General features: G+C 51.1%; 7 protein-coding genes across 11 annotated transcripts in view; 4 read left to right on the top strand and 3 right to left on the bottom strand.

The window, feature by feature from the left end:
• Positions 1-2962, top strand: part of PPTG_24542 (hypothetical protein) — a 5970-nt gene extending 3008 nt beyond the window's left edge. The window contains exon 3 of the mRNA XM_008917620.1: positions 1-2962. Coding sequence (XP_008915868.1) covers positions 1-2715 — 2715 coding nt within the window. The 3' untranslated portion in view covers positions 2716-2962.
• On the bottom strand, positions 2424-5178 carry PPTG_19393 (hypothetical protein). Its single transcript, XM_008917604.1, has 8 exons — positions 4955-5178; positions 4837-4883; positions 4696-4770; positions 4306-4629; positions 4177-4232; positions 3585-4104; positions 3442-3517; positions 2424-3367 (listed from the first exon to the last, which is right to left on the bottom strand). The coding sequence occupies exons 1-8, from the start codon at positions 5104-5106 to the stop codon at positions 2983-2985; spliced, it is 1635 nt and encodes a 544-aa protein (XP_008915852.1). The 5' UTR covers positions 5107-5178; the 3' UTR covers positions 2424-2982.
• Positions 5179-5365: 187 nt separating this feature from the next.
• PPTG_19392 (hypothetical protein) lies at positions 5366-8792 on the top strand. Of its 5 annotated transcripts, XM_008917601.1 has the most exons (6): positions 5366-5556; positions 5616-7932; positions 8005-8117; positions 8198-8344; positions 8418-8476; positions 8544-8792. In XM_008917601.1, exons 1-6 carry the CDS (start codon positions 5389-5391, stop codon positions 8680-8682), a joined length of 2943 nt encoding a protein of 980 aa, XP_008915849.1. In that variant the 5' UTR covers positions 5366-5388; the 3' UTR covers positions 8683-8792. The 5 variants fall into 5 exon arrangements, with proteins under 5 accessions (XP_008915849.1, XP_008915850.1, XP_008915851.1 ...); XM_008917602.1 differs by having other exon boundaries at positions 8418-8792; XM_008917603.1 differs by having other exon boundaries at positions 8198-8476.
• On the top strand, positions 8782-10603 carry PPTG_19391 (hypothetical protein). The gene has a single exon (XM_008917598.1). It carries the CDS (start codon positions 8927-8929, stop codon positions 10520-10522), a length of 1596 nt encoding a protein of 531 aa, XP_008915846.1. The 5' UTR covers positions 8782-8926; the 3' UTR covers positions 10523-10603.
• A 72-nt stretch (positions 10604-10675) lies between these two features.
• PPTG_19390 (hypothetical protein) lies at positions 10676-12265 on the top strand. The gene is made up of 3 exons (XM_008917597.1): positions 10676-11236; positions 11317-11396; positions 11461-12265. The coding sequence occupies exons 1-3, from the start codon at positions 10696-10698 to the stop codon at positions 11881-11883; spliced, it is 1044 nt and encodes a 347-aa protein (XP_008915845.1). The 5' UTR covers positions 10676-10695; the 3' UTR covers positions 11884-12265.
• On the bottom strand, positions 11227-17329 carry PPTG_19389 (hypothetical protein; the record flags this gene model as incomplete). Its single annotated transcript, XM_008917596.1, has 1 exon — positions 11227-17329. One exon carries the CDS (start codon positions 17327-17329, stop codon positions 11987-11989), a length of 5343 nt encoding a protein of 1780 aa, XP_008915844.1. The 3' UTR covers positions 11227-11986.
• A 1392-nt stretch (positions 17330-18721) lies between these two features.
• Positions 18722-21631, bottom strand: PPTG_19388 (hypothetical protein; the record flags this gene model as incomplete). The annotated part of the gene is made up of 1 exon (XM_008917595.1): positions 18722-21631. One exon carries the CDS (start codon positions 21629-21631, stop codon positions 18722-18724), a length of 2910 nt encoding a protein of 969 aa, XP_008915843.1.
• Between the last annotated feature and the right edge of the window lie 77 nt (positions 21632-21708).

Raw genomic sequence — 21708 nt, 5'->3', positions numbered from 1 at the left:
TTGTACAAGAATCATCAACCTGACAAGCTGAAAAACGTCCCGGTTGTCGCCAAACAGTACGCAGGCAAAGAACGTGAGCTTGTCGGGTTATTGAAGGGCAAGTATGGAGCACTGAGCGTGAAGCGGCTGGAAGAAAACCTGGAGGTATTGGAGCGTACTCACCGGAACCGTGGTGGCAAGAGTGCCGCCAAGAAGCGGGGCTGCTTCATGCTCACGGTCTCGCTGATGTTTTGGCTGTGGGTGCTGCTGTACTTCTCGTTCGGTGCTGTTTTTGTGAGCTTCGTCGTATTGAATGCGTGGGAGTGCCGTGCTCTTGACAACGATGAACAAGAGCTCGAATCATCGGAAGAGTGTGTTCCCTTGAAGAAGGAGCTAGAGACGTTTACGTACGAGCGTGTTGCTGATTACATGAGTCAGAGTCACCCGGATGCTTGCTTTTGTTCGGAATGGAAGGCTCGCGAGAATGCATTGTTCACGAACTTGTCGGGTGACGATCTCCTAAACCTAGTGAGACTGGTGCCATTTTCTCCGGACTTGTTTGGCTCAGCTTGGATTGCGACTGTGAAGGAGCAGGTTCCGTCGCAGGAGTCGTACGACAACTACGCGAAGCCTGTGGTGGATCTGTCGCTGGATGTTGGTTCGTTCGTGTGGTCTTCTGTTCTCGAGCTGACAAGATACGACGAGGCGTCTGAAGAGAAATCTCCGATCGTGGAAGAGGACATCGCTGATATCCCGTCTTTGAACGAAGAAAGTGAAAGCAATGCGCACACGGACTCGCCGGACCGAGCGGCTGATGAGATGGAAAAAGAGATGGAAAACGAAAGCTTTGTCAACGAAGTCGACTCTGACGACCATTTGCCTCAGATTAATCTTGTTGACCATTTGACGGACGAAACTGAAAGAAATATACCGCCGGATCAACCTCGTATGGAGGAGGAAAGAATTAAGTCTGAGGGCGAACTTCAGGTTGGCGAGGTTTATGTCACTGTGAAGGAGGATACGTCGGAGGAGGTTCTTGTTGAGGAAGGTATTTTCTCTTTTCCTCCTGAAGCAGAGGACGAACAGTTTCGAACGGTGGGATCACCTGATGCGGTGGAGTCTGAGAATATTCAATCCGTGAAAGAACTCCCGGTATCGGCTGAAGTTTATGAGATGGAAAAGACTGAAATGGTCGAAAGTCTGGCGAAGGACGGCTCTGTTGTCGTCCCTGGTGAGGAAACTGAGTCCATTAATGGTGACGATGATGAGACTTCGTTTTCTACCGAGGCTAAAGTGATTTATAGCACGGATCATGTTGCTCACGATTTGTCGGACGCCGCTGTGGAAGAATTGTCAGTCGAAGAGAGTGCTGCAGAATCAGACGACATTGTGGAGATTGACGTTGTTCAGGACGCTGAAGATTTGTCTTATGTTGAGGCTGAGACGGTGGCGGGTACGACCGAAAAAGAACTGACTGCTAAGCCCACTGAGGGATACTCTTCCTTTGTTCTTGAGGGAGAGTCTCATCCGGTAGCGGATATTGGAGAAGGCTTATCATCTGATTTCAGTGAGGCAGAACCGGAGATGATTGTCGAGTCGGAGAGTGTTGCTGTAGATTCGCTGGAGGATTCTGAGTCAGGGACTGATCCAGCTGAAGTGGCTTTGACAACTTCTAGTCCTGCTGACGCCGTTGTTGAAGCGACGTCAGATGTGAACATTTCCAGTGATGCGTTTGATGGCGGGAGTAAGAATACTGAAGAAGAATTGGTTTGCTCTGACGAATTTGAAGACGATGCTGCACGAAGGGAATCGGACACTGTATCAGTAGATGTTCCTAACGAATTGTCGATTCCTGCTGATATCGATGAGATGCCGGTTCTGAAGTCGAAAAGTGGGGAGGAGGATGTTTCCATTACGTTGAGTGAAGAAGTTGAGATCGATACAGAACAGAACGAACATGGCGCTGTGATCGAAGTCGAATCAGAAACGGCGAATGACGAGGTGGAGATGGTCGTTTTAAAAGAAGATCCTGCCAGTATTGCCGTGGAAGAAGAGCTCATGGCGGGGTTGAGTTTTGAGCTGCCTTCCAACTCAAACGACGTTGACACTGCAGAGCGCCAATCTGAGGAGAGCGATGAGCTCGGACCGACTATTCCTGCTGAGGCTGATGCATCAGTTCCTAGGTTGGCAGAAGGTGTTGGCGGAGTTGTTGATGACGCTGCGGAGGAGCTCGTGGAAGTGCACGATAATGAGCCTTATAAACAAAAGGAAAACATTCAAGAGGTGCCATCTCTTTCTGCCGACATGAAGCCGGTTGCAGTAGAGGAATCTGGAGAATTGACTCCTCCTTTCGATCCTGAAGCGGGGAACCTGGAAGGCGATGTCGACGGGGAGGCCACAGTGAATGACGACACTGAATCGAGTACTCTCAGTGCACTTGAAGTGGAGCAGTATGTGCCTGAGGCTGACATGGTCAACGAACTTGGTGAGGTACCACCATCGCTTGAAGAAGGTATCGATACGGTCGAACCTATTGAAGATGTCGGTGGATCTGTTTTGGATGAAGAGGTTAGTTTTATATCTGATACTCCTGTACCCAACTCTGATGATAGTGACGATATCGAGGAGGAAGAAGAGATCGCATTCATGGAAGACCTCGAAGACCCAGAGGAAGTGCTCCGAATGGCTGAACTCGCTGCCGCTGCTGCTGAGTTTTCGACGATGGAATCGAGATAGCAGGCTTTCTTATGCAGAGTAGAATGTATATACATGGACATCGGGAATCCCTGCACTGCGATGGACTTCACGCCGTCTTATGGCTGTGACTTACTACGTGTTGACAATGGATCGCCAGAATGCATCCGTACGAACCAGTTTTGTAACAATAACCAAGTTTCATCTTTCTTTCACTCTAGAACTTGATTAGCTCCACTCCTTCCTTCTGTTCTCCACTTGTTGCTTCTGAGCTCCACGAGCAGTTTGTTGCCTAGGGGTTCAACTCCTTTACATGTCCAGAAGCAGACGGCGCGGGTCACTGATGGCCTCAGCGATGCTCTTCAGCACCGTCACACCTTCTCGTCCATCGATGATGCGGTGGTCGTAAGTCAGCGAGAGGAACATCATGGGGCGCGGCACAACCTTGCCCGCGTGCACCGTCGGGCGCATCTTGACACCGTGCACACCCAGAACAGCCGACTGAGGCGCAGTCAGCATTGAGGTGCTCAACAGCGCTCCGTTCACGCCGCTGTTCGAAACAGTGAAAGTGCCACCCGCCAGATCTTCCAGAGCCAACGTGCTGTCACGGGCCTGCTCACCCAGCGTAGTCAGCGTCTTCTCGATGTCCACCACGCTCAACTTCTCAACGTTACGGATAACAGGCATCACAACACTGACGATCGAAGACACAATGCATGTGTTAGTGCAAAGGTGATAATACTACTATTCACCATTGAGATATCTTACCCTCGCTCCGATGCGACGGCCACGTTGATGTCGACGAAGTCGTTGTAGACGATCTCCTTGGCCTCCATGTCGATAACTAGAGGCGAATGGAGCAGCACAAGTTAGATGGCGGGGTGAGACGGGCAAGTGCAGTTTGTACGTACAAGAGTTGGCGGCAGGGATGCGCTGAAGCGCCTGTGCACTGGCCTTGAGGAACGACGACATGATGCCAAGCTTCACACCGTGAGTCTTCTCGAAGCTCTCGCCAAGCTCCTCACGCAGAGCGATCAGGTTGCCCAGATCACACTCCTGGAAGGTGGAAAGCATGGCGGCACTGTTCTGCGTGTCCTTAAGACGCTGTGACGCACGAGTCTTCAGAGCACTCATCTGGACGCGAGTCTCGTTGCGGTTGTATCGGCCCGTAGAAGGCGCCGATGGCGTAGCAGGCGCAGCTGGGGCGGGGGTCGAGGGCTTCGGTGATGAAACTGGAGCCTTCTCAGCTGGGGCAGACGCGGCAGCAGTAGGAGCAGCGGCCGGAGCAGCAGCAGCAGCAGCAGACTCAGCCGGGGCAGGAGCCGCCTTGTCGATCACGAATAGCGGCGATCCCACTTCGACAACGTCCTCAAGCTTCGCCAGCACACTCGTCACCTTACCGGATACTGGAGCGTTGACATCCACGCTCACCTGGATACACGCAGAAGGTAAACTTCAGTCAATAGATTGAAATACACGTAGCTGCCTCAAAGCATATCTTACCTTGTCGGTTTCCACAATGAGAACAGCCTCGTCGGCGCGCACGTAGTCTCCAACATCTACAGCACAACAAGAAAACGACATGTTGGCACAGCCCTTGTACACGCACGGACCCCAACAGACGTAGCTCACTCTTAAGGATAGTCACAATCGTTCCCTCCGAGATGGAGTCACCCATGGACGGCACGTTGACGGTCTCGAGGTCCTCGCCAGCAGGAGCCGCGGGAGCTACCGACTCCTTCGTCGGAGCAGCATCAGTAGAGGCTGCAGCGGCCGGTGCGCTGTTGGCAGCCCGCTTCACCACGCTGAAAAGAGGAGAGCCCACCAGTACGTTATCGTCGATCTGAGCCAGCTGAGCCTCCAGCACGCCAGAGAACGGAGCACGCACATCCACGCTGACCTTGTCAGTCTCCAGCACGACGACCACTTCGTCAGTGTCCACGAAGTCACCGGGGGCTGGACCAAAAAAATACAAAATGTCAGCGATAGTTTCTCCCCAAAAGAGAACAGAAGGACTCATACCTTTCAGCCACTCGACGACCGTTCCCTCCGAGATGGAATCGCCCATAGACGGCACGGGTACCGACTCAGCGGCAGCTAGATTATATTGCATAAACCACGTCAGTGCAATGAGATCCAATACCAAAGTCCATTGCTGCGTACCGGAAGAGAAAGCGCGGGTCATGATCGGCGTTTGTGAGCGCAAGAAGCTGAGAAGGAGGCAGAACACATATAGTTAGTGCACCAGTGTTACAGAGCCATGGATTGCTGGAGGGCGCACCTGTTGCTGTTGTTCACTGCAGAGAGCGAGCGCGTCTGGTGCTGGGCGGCAAGTGCCACCTGCGAGCGTGCAGATCTGGACGCGGCTGTAGCAGCACGGCGCGCTACGAGGCGGCTGCTGCGCACGCTCCTGCCGAGGGCCTGGAAGCTCATGACTGCGGTCTCTGCTGGTTCCTCCTCCGCACAATCGAATTTGTTAAAACGCGTCGCAGCTTGCGCACCCGCACACCAGTCGTACACAACTTGAACTTTGACACACCATTGTTCACAAAGGTGTGTCAACACACCAAGGATTGCCTAATTTTCCCACATACCATCCAAACACGCGATTGGTCGACAAAGGGGAGTTAGCAAATACTGTCCATATCCTTCTAAGTGCGACTGATACTAAGTACACTTTATAATGCGAACATAATCCGCATCACAAAAGCTGTCATGCCGCTCATGCCGGGGTCTCCGCGCCCAGGCACTCCTGCACCCCAGGACGAGGACGACGGCGTGTACCGCTCCCTGTTCCAACAGCCGGTGGTGGAAATACCCCCGGCCGCGCCATCCTACGCCTGGTTTGAGTTCCTCCTGCATCCAGAGGCGCTCCAGAAGCATGTACGTGGATCTCTGTCCTCCCGAAAATGCCACCAATTTATCATCACTCTGCTGCATAGTTGTCCACTCTCCACCAGCAAAAGAAGCGCGACGTACATAGCGCCACGTCTGCCATCGAGTTAGTGCGCGAGTTCCTGGACCAAGCGCAGCTCGTGGCCGATGAAGGCAACGTGCGCAACAAACGCTACAGTGCGCTCCTGCTGGTGGCGGCTCAGGTGGCGCTGCAGATGCAGTTATCACTATCCGCTATCGAGGCGGCACTACCCCTGCATTTCCAGCGACTGCTACTCGACGGTATCGTAGACTTCGCCGAACAACCGTCCAGCAGTCGCAGCGAGTTCACAAAGGACATCACAATTCAGCCCTACGAGGCGCATGTGTTGCACAATCGCTGGACTTTGCGCACACTTGTAAACCAGTCTCAGAACGGATACTTGACCTGCAGTATGCGAGGCGAGGGCGAGGAGATCTCGTCCACGTACCAGATGGCGCTGGGTGATCTCATGGCTAACCACCTACAGATCGCGCAGAACATTCAGACGATTCTCATGAATGACGAGAAGCAAAAGCTCACTATTCAGACGCAGTTGGAAACGTACTACGATCTTGGTATGTATTTTTTCAGCTTCAACGGGTTCGAGAAGGCCTACAGCTGCTTCAGTCGAGCCTCTGAGCTTGCGGAGGACGCAGAGAATGGCGATGTGGATATGGAGGAAGCAAACTCTGCCAAGTTATCTCCAGACATTCGAGCGAACCTCGAAGGGTATCTGGCTGCCTGTGAAGCAGTACTGGAGGTACAGTCAGTGAACGAGAGCCCCTCAGTCCTCAAGACACCGAAGATACAGATCGAGATGGCCTGGGAAGGTCGAGATTGGGACAAGGTGATTGAACTTGTTGAGAATGACATCGTGGCCTCGGATTTGACGCGACTGCCGCCAGGCTATCGAGCGGCGTTGGAGCAGCAGGCGCTTCGACTATTGCGGTCCAGCAGCGATAACTCGATAGAGGATGATCCGCATATTGCAGCGCATACCATTCGGTTTTTCTACAAACGTATCGTGATGGAGAATGCTGTGATGAAGCTTTTGTTTGAAGGTAATGAGGAAGAGGCCACTTCTGTGGAGACCTGCGTCTGTGTGTGCATCCGACTGCTTCAGGACGAGATATTCCACTCTGTAGCCCGAGTTACCGGCAATGATGGAGAGGCCAAGAAGCGTTTTGCAGTGTTTGTGCTGGCACTTAGTGGCTTTGCATACTCAAACGGGCCTGACAGCAGTGCGAAGGCACGAGTCAAGAGGTTTGTTATTCAAGTTCTCCGTCACTTTCCCTGCATTGCGGACTTGGCTGGCGTGTCGGAGATTTTGAGACGGTGTGGTGATCTCCATGTTACGGAAGATATTGCATCAGTGCCTTTTGCAGAAAGTTTGGACAGCTTGGTGATAGTAGAGGGCCATCTTCGTAGTGCGGTGGCCAAGCAAAGGGGACACTTTCGCTTGATGGCAGACGTGGGGGGCATATTTGCGTTCTCTGGTGCGAAAGTGAAAGAGGCCTTTATTGCTGCTCTTCAGATCGAACTGGCTGACGTGACTAACAGTGCGCAAGGAGACGGTAACATCAGCGCGCTTTCGCAGAATCTGGTCACGTTTTGTGCGGCTAACAATTGCTGGGAAATTCTATCTCAATGCAAGGCAGTGGTACCAGCTTCATCCCAGTTGCACTGCGAGCTGGAATTTGTGATAGCGTGCGGTGCGCTGACACAATACTTGTCATCATTAGCAACGTCTCCACTGTCAGCCGGCGTACCGAGTGCCAAGGCTGGTAGCGATGCATTCTCTGTAGCAAGTGCCGAGAATGCCGAGTTCTCCATTATGACGAGTAACAAGCTCATGGGTGATATCTTGCTCAAGTGGCGTGAATCGGTGAACGGAATTCGTGCAAGTCTTGCGGATGGTGCAGACAACGTGAAACAAATTGAGGAGAGGTCAAAGCAGATGCTTCTGGGTCTTCCTCTATGGCTTGTGGAGACGCTGGTGTGTGTTTCTGCTGGTCTGCTACACCGTGCATACATGCGCAATGCCTGTGACTACCGTGTATCATTTGATCTTACTCCGTACGGCGACCTGGCGTTTTTGGAAGCATTTTCACCTGATACATCGTTTATGCCGTCAGAACCTGGTGCTGCTGGTACTGAAAAGTCGGATATTCAGTTCGCAACAGTGCCGTTTGTGAAAAACTTTCAGGCAGATTTGGTTGGCTTGCATTTTCGAGCTCTCGAGAGCTTGGTGTGCCGTTGCGGTCGTGAGCCAAGGTGGCATTGTGCCAAGGCAGACTTACTGCTGAATCCGCTGTCAAAGCAACGACTTGCCTCGACTTCTGGTGAGTCTAGACCCTTTAGCGTTTCGTAAATTTTATCCGGATCTTCTAATGCTCGTGAAATGGTGTTAACAGATCCACTCGCTGCTCTCAAGGGGTATTTGGTGGCAGCCTCATTAGCGACCAATTTCTTCTCCGACATGGTGTCTGTGGTCGACATCATCGATCAAAGTTCACTTGTTCGTTTGGTACGTGACCCTTCTACAAACTTTATGTACGGTTCATGGTTGCGTTGGTGTGCTTACTTTTGCAATGATGTCTACACCAGAGCCAATGTCTCGTTAAAGTTGGAGCACACATTGCAGCCGCTGTGCTTTATCAGTGCTTTATGCCTGAAGAGTTTAAGTACGGTCTCCGAATCTTGCGCCTCGCTCCGGAGTCCCACGACGAGGCATTCTTTCAGTATTTTTGGGAGGTAATGATACACTTTGGAGGGGTTTATGGTACATGATATGAGCTCACTCTGCTACTGCAAACGTGTATTGCAGCTGCCATTCCTTGAGCTACTGGTGGATCTCCATTCGAGCCCAAAATACCTCAATGATAGGTAGGCGCAAATTGCCAATTCTTTTACGTTGCAGTGTCTGACTTGCTGTGTGTTATATGCTCTTCAGACATGTGACGCTGCTCACCAACCTGATCCAGTCTCCCGAATTGAACAGTTCCAATCCCTCTCCAGTCGTCAAGGACGCCGAACAACGCATTCTTCGCTGCTACTTCCGGGACTTGTGCCGAATTTACCTCAGCGACTAAGTGAAATGCAACGTGTTCCTATTGACTGTTGTGCGTTATAGATACGTTTTGATGAAAGTGCTTGGTGGTATATTTACAAACAACAGCGTTTCAACATATCTTAAGATCAACCACACTATTTTTTGCGGTATTATCGATGGATATTTATTTATCGCACTCCTGCTGTCGACTATGAATAGCGTCTAACGCTGACATCCGCCAGCCAGCTGCACAAGTTGAAAGCCCCAAGAACCAACCAGTGAAGATGGCGTCCACCACGTCGCCCAGGAACACACTGCTCGGAGCAACCAACTATGAGCCACGGTTGCGCTCGCATCTCAAGCCGCAGCGCTTCAAGCTCATTGAGCAGTCCTTGCGTCTGGACAGCACCCTGAACCAGATGAACCCGCTGATGACGCGATTAGATCTACGCGATTCCGAACGCTTCGATACGACGGCGAATGACATCGGCAAGTTGGCATGCGAGGAGCCAGAGGAGAGCAAATTCGCGCCTCAAAATGTGCGAAAGGTGCTGCGGTTCCAGAGCTTTTACGTGGAAAGCGTGGACGAGAGCAACCTCGAGATTGTTCGGTTGCGCAGGAACACCATCCTGCTCTACCTGCACGACGAAACCTTCGAGATCATTGAGCCTCGAGTTCGCAACAGCGGCATCCCACAAGGTACTTTCCTCAAGCGATGCAAACTACGACGTCCAGACGGCGAGCTGTACACGTCTGCGGACTTGCGTCTAGGCTTGGACTTGCATGTGTTCGGGCGAAGCTTCAAGTTGTACGACTGCGATGAGTTCACGAGGGAATACTACGCAAAACATGGAGAGGATGTGGGCGTACCGCTCCCATTACCCAAGGACGAATACACTCTCACGCGAGACCAAATTACACGCATGTGTGGTGGAGACCCCGACCACTTTTACGGTAAGCAACGATATCCGCTCAAGACGTACATGGAGGCGTCGTTGGGCAATCCCATTCGGTCCCGTCTGCAGTCGGAGAAGAAGCGCAAGTTCCTGGCCAACAACCGCAAGGTGCTGTGCTTCCACTGCGAGTACGACGTGCGTGACCAGCTCTACGGTGACCTCATGACGTACATCCTCGACTACTTCCTCGAAGACGACACGGTGGAGTTCAAGGAAGTGTCTCGTCCAAACAATGGCCGCGACCCGTTCCCACTGCTGCTTCGTCGTGGTCGTCTGCTCAAGAACTGGCATCAGCATTTGACGGATGAACAAGACCGCGGCGTTGAAGAGCCTACGAGTGCCGAGAGCTATTACGGCGAGACGGATCTGTACGTGGGTGCTGTGCTCAACGTGTTCGGTCGTGAGATGCGTCTTGTGGACGCAGACAAGTACACGCGCGACTACTACCAGATGGCTTGGGGACGTGTACTGGACCCCGCTATGCCAACAAAGATTGAGAAACCTGTATTCCCTAAACCAGAGCCAGCTCCATACAACGGATACGGTACAGAGGAGGACTCACTGGGCTCGTGTCACTCGCTCTGTCCCAAGGCGCCGCGCAAGGATTTCAAGAAGATGGCCGAGTTCGACCGCATGCTGCTGCGCTTCCGTGCACGTCTCGTTTCTAGCCGCAAGGAGCAGCAGCAACGCCGCTTCATCGTTACGTACTTCCTCACGGACGACACGATCTCCATCTACGAGCCAGAGCTGCGCAACTCGGGCATCGTGAACGGCAAATTCCTCGAACGTGGCGCCTACAAGAACCCGGAAGGTGTGCGTTACATCCTCGACCACTTGGTGATAGGCAATGAGCTCGCGTTCAACTCGCACCGCTTCCAACTGCTCGACGCTGACGAGTACACCAAGAAGTTCCTCGCCTCCTAACTGCATAACTTTCATCTTTAGTATCAGATTTTTCGACTACTGAAAAACAAGTTGAAGTGCTTCTTGAATCAGATTTTCACGCGTCGCAGATTCACACGTCACATATTATGTGGTCCACCCAACACAATAACTGTAAAACAAAAATCCATTTCTAAACCATCATCACAAGCAGCATGTCAAGCTCCGAGCCTCTCGTTGTGGGCGTCATTTTCCCGGTCAAGAAGATCGCACGGCTGCAAGAGGTGCTGGATGTGGAGGCAGATAGTGTGCGCTTCGTTCTGATCGACTTAGAGGCCGCGATACCCACGGGTGCCTCCGTGACGGATGCCGACCTGGAGGCTGCGGCTATGCGCCTCGCTGCATATTATGGACCTCTGGACGTGTTACTGCACAAACTGGCGCATGATATGGTGTTCGCTGGACTAGGGAATCAAGACGCAGCCAACCGCGTGCAACTGGTGCAGCATTTCTTGCGACGTCATCCCTCAGTGCGTGTAGTGGACCCGATTGACAGCGTTCGGTTGCTAACGGACCGCCACGCAGCCTGCAAAATGCTGCGGAGCATGGAACAGAATGGAAATATACGGACACAGCGCTTTAAAGTGCCCAATTTCTACGAGGTGAAGAGTCTTGAGCAGTTTCAGGCGCTGCAGGAGGAGCTAGGCGCTAGACGCACGAAACTCCCGCTTATCTGCAAGTCCGTCGAGGCCTGCGGTGCGTGATTAAAGACCTTTGAGCTGGGGATGTAAGAACTGATGATACATTTTGTCGTTTACATGATTTTGGTGCTGCAGCGACGGACCGTTCGCACATGATGAGTGTCATCACCAAGCGCGAAGATCTGCACTACGTCGAATACCCAACGCTGTATCAGGTGGACGATCAACTGCTTTGGATTGAGTAGATGATCATTTCTCTGACTGTTGTTGATGTTGTAGGAATTCATTAACCACTCGGGTCGCCTCTTCAAGGGCTACGTGTTGGGCGACATCATCAATGTTGCAGAGCGACGGTCATTGCCGAACCTCGTGGCTGGAACTGCTCAACACGTGCACTTTGACACGCAGCAGAACTACCCTACAAGCAGAGATTTTCATCCTCACGTAGACGACAGCACGTCGCAAGAAGAGATTGTTGGTGGGTGGACGCAGGAAGAAATTTTCGCGGGCGTGCGCGAGATCGGCAAATGTCTTCGTGACGAGCTGAAGCTGACACTGTTCGGCTTCGACGTCATTGTGGCAGATGACGGCTCGCAAGAACTCTACGTAATTGATGTCAACTACTTCCCGTCCTACAGAGAGCTTGACGACTTGGACTCCATCCTCAGGAAGCACATCAAGCAGCTGTGTGGTCGCCAGTAAGGTCATTTAAGGCATTTACACTTCGACTTCCGTGTTTGCTACTGTAGACAACCACAAATCTATACGTTCCCTGCAGCACCGGTCGAGTGTTGATGAATAAAATCTACAGCTCGTACCACGTTTTTTCCTGCTTGGCCTTTTCAATGCGCTCCTTGCGTTTTAAAACAGCGGCGGCGGTGACTGGTCTTGCCATAGTTTTTACTTCACTTCGACTAGATCTACCAGCATTGTGAAAACCGTCTCCAGATAGTTTTGTGTACATTTCATTCACTTTTTCTTCACGCGCGAACTGCCACTGCGCTTTGTCTCCACTGAAAAATGTCTCGAGGATTTCACGGAGCTGGTCGTTCCAGCTCTTCACTTGATGATATTGGTCTAACGCCATGTTCATCCCATCTGTAGGGGATAAATCTTCAGCAGGTGCTACTTTCAAGGCATTCATCTTCGCATTTAGTTCATCTAGACATTTCTCCATCGACGATCTTAGATCACGTCGAGACTTCTGGTCAAAGCTGCTAAGATATTCCTCGATAGGCACAAACAACGTCTTAAGGACAACTGGAAATTGAGTATCGACTTGTCTAGCTACTGAGCCTTTTACAAGCTTCAGTTTTGGCAATAATTGTGTACGGAACAAGCCGTCTAAGCGTTGTTCGAGCATTTTTGCTTCCTCTGCGGTCTTTCCCCTGCTTTGCGCGATCTTCATGCGGTTCTGTAGGCGATACATTGGCTCCAGTACTTCGGTTGCCATGCTTAGCAGTAGCTCGAGAAGCTGTTCCATCTGCTGACGGAGTATTTCAACCTCTAGTGCTGCTTCTTCCAGTAGTTCTGGTCGCTGTTTCTCCTTCACTGCTAGAAGCGCTCTACCTCCACCACTACTAATCGCCCATAGTTTCGATTCATTCGACACCTTATCGTCTTCTTCATCACAATGCGTCCACTGAACGGAGACTATCAACGAGCCACGCGTACGTGGTGAATTACTCTCTCCCTCCTCGTCCACCAGAGGTAACTCTGCAGTCATTCGCTTGCCGTGGGTAAACGTCTGGATGGGGATAGACACCATGCCCAAGAAATCGTCAGGGCCGTCGAAACGTTCCGCTTCTTGGCTATCACTCACTTGGACGCTGTCTTCATCCATGAATTCCTGCTTCTTGTTACTAGCTTTACGTGTTGAGACGACATCGTAGTCAAACACCTTTAACGTCAATAAAGCTGTGTCATTCTTCAGGGCTGAAGCTGCGGTCTGCGGCAGAACTTGGTGTTCTGTGAAGATATAGCGGAAGTGGAATTCTTCGTTCCACTTCGGATTGAGTGAATTGTACCGCACACTTGTTTTTGCAGTTCCCACTATTTCTCCTGTTGGATCTGTCAGTCTAAGCTTCACGAATGGGTCGCTGCTCAACAAGTCACAAGTGCGCAAGTGTTGGGCCTTTTCGACTACAATACGAATGCAATTCAAACTCCGAAGTAGGATTCGTCGCCGAGTTGATTCTAATTCCCAAGACACCAAACACACCGACAGAAAAACACCATTAAGTCGGCGTCGCCGCTGTCTTCTACTATGGTATTTGCGATAGGCATCTTGCACGAGAAGAACGTGGTAGAGCAGGAATTCGTCGGCGAGCATCGCGTATGTAGGCGGTCGAGCAAGATATTTGGTAGCGTTGGGGTCTGAGTACGCTTCATGAGAGCCTGGACTGTAAAACTGGAACTCCTTTTTACGTTCATTGAACACTGCTATCCAGTGATAAGGATCTTCAGCGTGCAGTCGAAGCAGTTTTTCTCTATGATAACGCACTCGGGTTTTCATTTCACTGGACATGACAACGATCCGATGCGGGAGACGCTCTTGCTCCTCCATCGTAATTGGTTCCTTGTCTTCATATCCGAGAGGTTCATCGCTCCAGTTCGAGCGGAATGTTTCGCCAGTATCTTGGTTAAGGTAGCGAGTTAATATGTCACCGTTGGGTTCTCGGTTTGTAATTTTGACCCATTCTGACGTCGCTGGAGTCTTCCTCGCCAATGCTTCTTCGAGAGGACCAACGAGTTTTGACGTGCCATGAGCATCGGCAAGTAATTCACGGATAATAGCCAGTTGTTTCTCGAGTTCTGCACGGTCTGTTAGGGTGCCATAGTGATTCTTGTTCTGTTGTGCCATTTTGCGCGTTAGAATCGCTTCTGCATGTCCAAGCAACGGAATAGCTTGGTCTCCCCACTTCACATCATTCAGATTTACCCGGTAGCAACGACTTAGTGCTACTAAATCGGCGACAATAGCCAACGAATCAGTCGTGGTAAGTCGAATTCCAATCTTACTTGTCCGTCGCTGCAACTCAGAAGTTAAGCGCACAGCTTTCACGAAAAACCATTTCGCGATAAATAAGTCCTTATCCAGCATAAACTGACAAGCAAATCGACTCCAGATCCAGCGAGATGAAACAAAAACTTGCAGATCTCCGTGCAAATGCACCCTAACGTCCTTCACATCCCAATTGCCACTTCGAGTCACCCACGTTGTTGTTCGTTTTGATTGCGGCACCATTGATTGGGGTTTTACAATCACTTGGAAGCTAAGAAAAATTCGAGCTACCTTGTTGTGGCTTTCTTTATTAGACCGTGGCGCCTTCAGTAGTGTAAGTTCATAGAATTTCCCTTCAGTAATTCCGTCATGTGCTGAGATCAGATCGTGAATTGCTATCGATACATATCCGATCGTGTCTGCCTCTTGCCATCGAGAATTTCGCCTTGCACGGTTCATCACACTAACAGTAATATTGGCTTGAGCCGAAGAGACCGGAATCTCGATGTCTTCTTCCCAACTAGGAGACAAATTCGTCCACGTTGGTGGGGATCGCGTTATAGTTGTCTGTCCCTCAAGTCGAATTGCCACAAACGGATAACTCAGCAACACATTCGAGATCGTCACATCATGCGTAGCCCCCACAAAGATCATAATTCCTTGTAGGTTTTCAGCACGATATCGGACGCTATTGACCATTCGACCATTTTTTTCGGATATTTTATCATCGTTCTTCACAAGGTCCATCAGCTCCTGGTGCAGTGAGTGGAAATCACGCCAGCTACGACTGCGCTCGACAGGAATCTGCTTCATTTCCTCTTGTAGCTGCACGAAATAACCGCGGATGAAAAGAACTTCGGCATCGCTAAAGTAGAACGGGAGGCGAATAGAATTAGGCCACTTGATCCTCTTTGCTATCTTCTTCAAAGCCTCAGACGAATACAACTGCGCTCGATTTTCCCTTTGCTCAATGATCTCGTCTATAGCAGATACGGCAGCATCAAGATGGCGCCACGAATTTTCTGCTTGGGACACTTTTGACTCATGCAGAAACGATAACCTGAGCAGAATGAGCTCTTCATACGCCGTATAAAGAGAAGTTTGGGACTGCGAACCGCGCAAGCGTCCCAGTAAACTCTCGTAAACGTCGATGAGTGTCGATGCACTGTGGCTTTTGTAGCGATAAAGAACCTCAGCCATCTCGAAGCACAACAGAAACGGCATGTGATGCCACGAAAGAAGCAGCAGCTTCACGTTGAATGTCCGTGTCTTCGCAGTTTTCTTCTTTTTGACTTTATCAAAATGTCCGGTCATGCTCGTCAGACGTGTACTCCAGGTATTCTGATGCATGTGAAAGCGCTTGAATAACTGAGTAACACAAATGTAAGCGCACTTCAAATGAAGACCCTCATACCACGAGTCATTTACAACGTAGGCACGGACATGCGCTTTCAAGAGACTTCGGATGAAGAAAGTATCGCCACACTCAGCATACATTTCATCAGCGACTCGTTGTAGCAGCAGTGCCTCTCGAAACGGATCTCCACGGAATCGTAGTGCCAGACTGTCATATTGCCATGCCTTTAAGCACAAACGCTCAAGTTTCTGGAGTCGCCCAAGGCGAGACGAGAACGGTTCCTGCTTCGAGATCGATACGTTGAGTGACCATGCTCGTTGAACTGCTGTCAAGTTATCAATAAATAAACGTGTGGTGGGAGTCGATCGCTTTTGAATCATCTCCACACGCGCCTGCTGCATGAACAATGCGCTTTCGTTTCGTTTCTGCATGTTAATTGTGACTCGAGCAGCCAGGAAACTCGCATTTGCACGCTGAGAGCGATCTTTCGAATGCAACAGCGCCTCACGTGCTGCGAATTCAGCAAATACCCACGCCTCACTACATTCCAGTAACTTTGCGATTTCAAGACACACAGCACTCCACGTCTCGTTGCGTCGTTTCCACCGTCTGTCACTATCAGACCGTATTGCTGCTGTCTCATTAATTTTACGCTCCCATTCATTCCACGCCAATAGCCTGGATAACACAACACATTTTCCATGCAACAATTCAGGTTGGGATCGTTCCAGTTTATTCCGTAGTGACCGAGTATATATGGACTTTCGGATGCCTAATTCCATTTGGACACCTGCTTCAGGTGGGAGATTAGCTACCAGACCGTGTATGCTAAAGCTGCCAAGGTGGTCGGGCATTTTGCGTGTCTTGTAGATTCCAGAGTCTGTGAATTCGATACGCATGGATGCAACGCGAAGAGGCCGATCTGACAGCTTTACTTGAAGAAATATCTTCTCTTTTTTGCCTGCTGCTTCAATAGGGTGATGCAGAAGAAAGGATCCCACCCGTTCCTTCGATAACAACCGTTTGGCTTCACTCTTTTCCATTCGACCGTGATAAAATCCAACTGATGGCCAGAGCTCAATCACTCGGTAGCACTGTTTTAGTAACTGCGCCGCAGTTCTCAAGCATGTGTTTGTTTCAGGATCATCAGTCTTGGAACTTCCAGTATTGTCTGCGAAACTTTCCTCGTATCGCTTTAACAAAATTAAAGCTATTGTAAAGCGGACTTCCAAGTCAGTAAATGCGCTTCGAGATGGCAAGCTCAGCACCTTCTCCAGTTGACTGCAGCTTTTAGTGGAGAAATTCTGCTCAAAGTATAACATGCTACTCAGCATGAGGAGCTGAGCTTCAACGTTAGCTGCATCGAAGATTGAGACGCCACTCGGACCAGAGAAGAACCCCTGTAAAAGACTGTGCGATAAATTTAAAGCCTTGCCTTTCTCGCTTCGTTTGCCACTCCAAAACATACACCGGACAAGCTCGAATTGAGAGTGGAATCGCAGCTCGTTCAAAGAAACCGCAACTGATTGAAATGAGGCCCATGACTTCGCCACTGTGTCCACTTGGAGGTAACTTTCCCATCCAACTCGTGCTTGATTCAGGTTAAACACATTACCACTCGCTTCGAAGACTCTAAAGTGGCTGATAGCATACGCTTGCCAGAACTGAAGTCGTCCAGCAAGACGCATAACGTCACTGTTTGAATCATCAACATCATAGGAATTATCTCGCGCAAGAATCCAATCAGTCCCAAGCTTGGTAGGTGACGCGCTGAAGCTGAAGGACATTCTTGACCCGCTCACTAGTTTGCGCTGAGAGTTAGTTGTTACTAACTTTTGGTTATTTAATCCCGGCTGCAGCGTGGGCATTGTCTCCTCTGTAAAAACGTCTTGTCGAAAGCAATTCTCCAAATACAAAGCGGCTTGATCATACCGTTTAATCTCGAAAAAGTCAAAGCCTTTACTGGGATTTTGCCGCCATTTCTGCTGTTCATGTCTGCTCAGTAGTCCCCGGAATTGTGCTCGAGCACAACATCCTCGATAATGTTTTTGAATGATCTCTGCAGATCTAATACGCAGCTTGACGGCTGCTTGCTTAGCTGCTTGCAGTATCAACGGGGCGCAGACACTTGTGGCAATGTATGTAATACGTCGCTGCTGTAAACATTTTCTTGCGTGGTGGCACCGCCAACTACACTGGATTCGGATTGCTGCGCACCGTCGACGAAGTCTCTTAGCGACATGCTGGGCATTGTACACTCGAATAAGCTTTTGCAACCTTAGCGCAGCGTCAAGTTGACGTCGCTCGAGTCTCCGCTTTCCCACCACTCGTCTTGCCAAAAACACTCGAATAGAACACTGCAACACCAGCACGGCTAGAGATACCACATAACGCCACAACTGAACTAATCTTCCTCTAGTCAACTTCACAGGATCATCGACAGCTCTCACAGCAATTGGAGGGTGATGCAGAATACGACTTGCAGCGAGTTGAGCGCATGTAAATCCCAGCCACCACGACAATAACTGTGCTGGGGCGTGCAAGTAGAAGCCACATATCGGTATAATAGATGCCACCGCTTGAAGGTGATTCTCTTGGGAGCTCACTATTACTTGCAATGCATGTGTCAAACACGAGGAATGTCCAGTGATCTTCGCCGCGATGTCAAGCTGTCGTCTCCAAATCTCGACTTTTAGTCTCTCTCGCAGTGTCACTGCTGCGTATCTTCTCCACGAACACTGGATCACCAACGCTGCAGATTGTTTCACAGTATTAATCGTCCGATCTCTCGCGGAATTAGGCGAGTCGAGTCCATCGAAATTTCGCCACCTCAGTTCACTTCTAGCGACGAAATTTCCAGTATGCAAATCACGAACGTACGTGCTGGTTAACTGTGAGAGCGTCTGCAGTCGAGGATAAACTTTAGGCGAACTACGAGGTCCAATTGAAGCTGTCGGTAGCTGAGTCAGTCTTTGATGTTTCCGTCCGGCCACTTCATCAGTCGACAGCGGAGGCAACTCAGACGACCGCTTGGAGCGCATGACGCCTACTAAAGCGACGCTTCGTCTACAGACTCTTTCTCCTCTAGTTTATTCCTTCATCCACTAGAACCCGCTTTTATTTTTCATCAGAGTCAGTGGTCAATATTTTTCACGCTACGTTTGGTGTCGTCCCGATTTCTATACAATCTGCGTCTCCAGTTCCGTTTCTAAAGCAGGCGTCACTGCAGGTCCCACAAGCAGGTCATCCATACTGGACTGGGCTTCAGCTAGGAGCTCCTCAAACTCCTTCCCGATACTGCCCTGTTTACGAGGCGAAGCTGAGTCAAGCTGTGAACCTTCGTCGGAGAAGAGCGTCTCACTCGAGAGCGCTCGCTCGCGCTGCAGCACCGAGGAAGGAGACACGCATCCGGTGCGTTTGGGCTCTAAATAGTAGCCCTCAGGCTTGAGAGGCAGCGTCTTAACACGCTCGCGAGCAAACAGAAGCGAGCACAATTCCTTCAGGATCTCGTCTAGCACCACATAGCCGCACAACAGCCGCGTCTCCGCCTCGTGGTCGTTCAGTGCTGCGTCGTTGTCCTCGTCCACCAGTTTCTTGCGCAATACTTGCAGCTGTGATGCACCATTGGGTAGGCGATTCAAGCGACGTAGGGCATCAGCGTACACTTCCTCAAGGATACTACGCAGACTCTGACCTGTTGGTAGAGTCTCGTCCAGGTCGAACACCACAGCGGAGCACCGAGACTTCTGAGCGAGCGAATAGATCAGGCCTGACAGCGCCAAATTCTCCTGGAACGAGTTCTCCAATAATCGCTCCACGCGACTCAGCACGATGCGCAGGAAGAGCGGCATGGAGCCTTCGTCGACGGTTAGTCTCTGTAAGAACTGCGACTGTGACCGCTGTCGTAGAACAGCGGGCTCCGCAGGCGAGAAAGAAGGCAAACTGATGCTTAGATACACATCACGTAGTGGTTTCATGGCGTTGCGTGTAGCTGCCGTGCGACTGGAAGATCCTCTTGACGGAGATGTCGCGTTGGCAGCCACAGGAGCAGAAGGAGGAGCGTTTCCCGTACCTTCCGATGCTACAACTGCTGTTTCTTCTTGGAAATCGGCATCAGAATCGTCTGAGTCATCCAGCTCTTCAGGACCGCGTTGACAAGCAGCGTACTCGGCATCAGCTATGTACGATAGCAGCGACAGCACTTGGTCTTCTTGGTCGTCAGCTGCCGGGATTTCCTCTCCAGTATCTTCGGGGCCCGTGAACGCGCGGATTTTCCACAGATGGACATTCGCCGCTACAGAGGAATCAGGGAACCGTGATGCGAACCAGATCGCACCGTTGGCAGGAGCATTCGGGCTCAGCAACGAAGAAGTTGTGGGTCGTTGCTTGCGCGGACTGGACTCGCTTCCACTCTCGGCACTGCTCTCCGGTTTGTTCAGAGCACCTAGCAGTACACTGTCAGCGTACTCATCCTGTAACTCCAGCACACTCGTGAACAAATCGATCGTAGCAATGCACAAAGAGCTCGAAAGGGAGTCCATGTGTCGTAGTAACTCGGATGGAAGCTGCTGTGCTACGGATGAGTCCTCTGCTTGTGTTTCAGGTTCAGACACAGCTGATTCTTCTTCCATAGTCGCTGTAATCGGCTTCGTTGAAGATCTTTTAGTTGACGCAGGTGTACGCTCTAGAAGAAACTGTAAATAAATGAAAAGCAGCGGGTTCGCACGCGTATCACGGCCACAAGCTGTGAGTTCTTCCAGGATAATACGTGCATACAAAGTAGCAGCACAAGCCGCAGCCTCTGACGTATGCAGCAGTCCTTCAAGTAGTGGGCCTTCCAAGAAACGAGACCGGAACTGATCCAGCAGCTCGTCGGCTATGGAGCGGCGCTGCAGCTCCCCAGTGATTTCGTCTTTTTCCTCCAACTCATATCGAGCCACCATGGCAAGTGTACAGCAAAATCGCAGACGCACAGCGAGGAAACTCAGCTCCACCTCCATGTTTGCATCGGGATCCGACGGGCTCGCAGCTGCAGCCGGAGTCTTCGCTGTTGACGCCAGAGTCTTGGGAAGAGCATCAAAGGCTGAAATGACGCCGTTGACTGCGTAGTGACAGAACGGAGTGAGCTGCAACACGAAGCGACATAAAGCCTTATCATGCACCGCCGCCGCAATGACCAGAGCTTCACGACACTTTTCTCCAATTTTTCCAACTGCATACATATGTGGCAGCAGTCCCGTAAAGAGAATAAGTTCTGGTACTTCACTCTGTGTGTGGTGGTTGTGGAGATGAAGGAACGGGTCGTCACTGGCCGATCGAAGTCGAGTGTTGCCATCTGACTTGGTTGCCATGTCGGTGGTGCGGATCATGAGTCTATCGGCATGTAGGAAAAAGAATTCGGTCTGTACGGGGTCTCCTCGTAATTTCTTCCATAGGATATTGAGCAGACTGATGAGGTATTTGCGTACAGTTGGGTCCTCCACTTCCTTGCGTGCAGCTGCCTGGATGAGAGCCACCACAGACACGTGCACCTCACGTGTGGGTAGAATAGGGTAACTCACGCGACTGAGCAGCGCACCCACGAACTGCATGGCGAGCGACATGATACCGCAAGGCTGGTCTCTTCGCCCCACTTCGCACAGATGAGGGATGATTTGCTTCTCTAGTAAATACTCGAGACATTCGTGCGACGCGTGCTCTACTTGCTCCGGGGACAACGGCGTCTGTGACTGTGCGCGAGAGCGGGAGCGCGCTCGGGGCTCAGCGCTGGCTGCATCCTCGGCTGCCGCCTTGGGGCGCGCCATGACCATCTCCCAGCGATCTGAGTTGTTCTCCTCCTCGTAGATGAGCAGCACCAGTTTGAGAAGCGAGTCGCGGGTGTGACTCTCAAGTAGCAGTCGTCGCTGCTCTGCTGGCTCCAAGTCACGCGATAGCACGGACTCGAGGAAGCGCGCCACAGTTGTCCAGCGGTGATGGAACTCATCCACGCGCGACTCGTACAGCGTCGGCGCCACCATGTCTGCCGCCTGGGCTAGCGCATCTGACGCACGCGCTGCCACCAGACGCAGCTTGGAGCGCAGCCAGCTCATGGTTGCTTGGTCTGCTCTGTGCTCCTACCTGCCGAGGAGCTTCTTGGCGCCTCCTTGTTGCGGAAGTGAGGGAGGCG

The sequence above is a fragment of the Phytophthora parasitica genome (genome assembly GCF_000247585.1).
Source record: "Phytophthora parasitica INRA-310 unplaced genomic scaffold supercont2.108, whole genome shotgun sequence".
NCBI classification, from domain to species: Eukaryota; Oomycota; class Peronosporomycetes; order Peronosporales; family Peronosporaceae; genus Phytophthora; species Phytophthora nicotianae.
The sequence above is the reverse complement of the archived record's forward strand: the minus strand, read 5'-3'. Positions and strand labels throughout refer to the sequence as shown.

Bases quoted from the DNA above. Each gene is read 5' to 3' on its own strand.
- PPTG_19393 (XM_008917604.1), bottom strand. From the start codon at position 5,106: ATGAGCTTCCAGGCCCTCGGCAGGAGCGTGCGCAGCAGCCGCCTCGTA. The intron at 4,233-4,305 runs GTGAGCTACGTC...GTTGTGCTGTAG, and splicing joins GATTGTGACTATCCTTAAGA to ATGTTGGAGACTACGTGCGC. The intron at 3,518-3,584 runs GTACGTACAAAC...ATTCGCCTCTAG, and splicing joins CATCCCTGCCGCCAACTCTT to TTATCGACATGGAGGCCAAG.
- PPTG_19392 (XM_008917601.1), top strand. From the start codon at position 5,389: ATGCCGCTCATGCCGGGGTCTCCGCGCCCAGGCACTCCTGCACCCCAG. The intron at 5,557-5,615 runs GTACGTGGATCT...TCTGCTGCATAG, and splicing joins CAGAGGCGCTCCAGAAGCAT to TTGTCCACTCTCCACCAGCA. The intron at 8,345-8,417 runs GTAATGATACAC...CGTGTATTGCAG, and splicing joins TCTTTCAGTATTTTTGGGAG to CTGCCATTCCTTGAGCTACT.
- PPTG_19391 (XM_008917598.1), top strand. From the start codon at position 8,927: ATGGCGTCCACCACGTCGCCCAGGAACACACTGCTCGGAGCAACCAAC.
- PPTG_19390 (XM_008917597.1), top strand. From the start codon at position 10,696: ATGTCAAGCTCCGAGCCTCTCGTTGTGGGCGTCATTTTCCCGGTCAAG. The intron at 11,237-11,316 runs GTGCGTGATTAA...TTGGTGCTGCAG, and splicing joins CAAGTCCGTCGAGGCCTGCG to CGACGGACCGTTCGCACATG. The intron at 11,397-11,460 runs GTGGACGATCAA...TTGATGTTGTAG, and splicing joins AATACCCAACGCTGTATCAG to GAATTCATTAACCACTCGGG.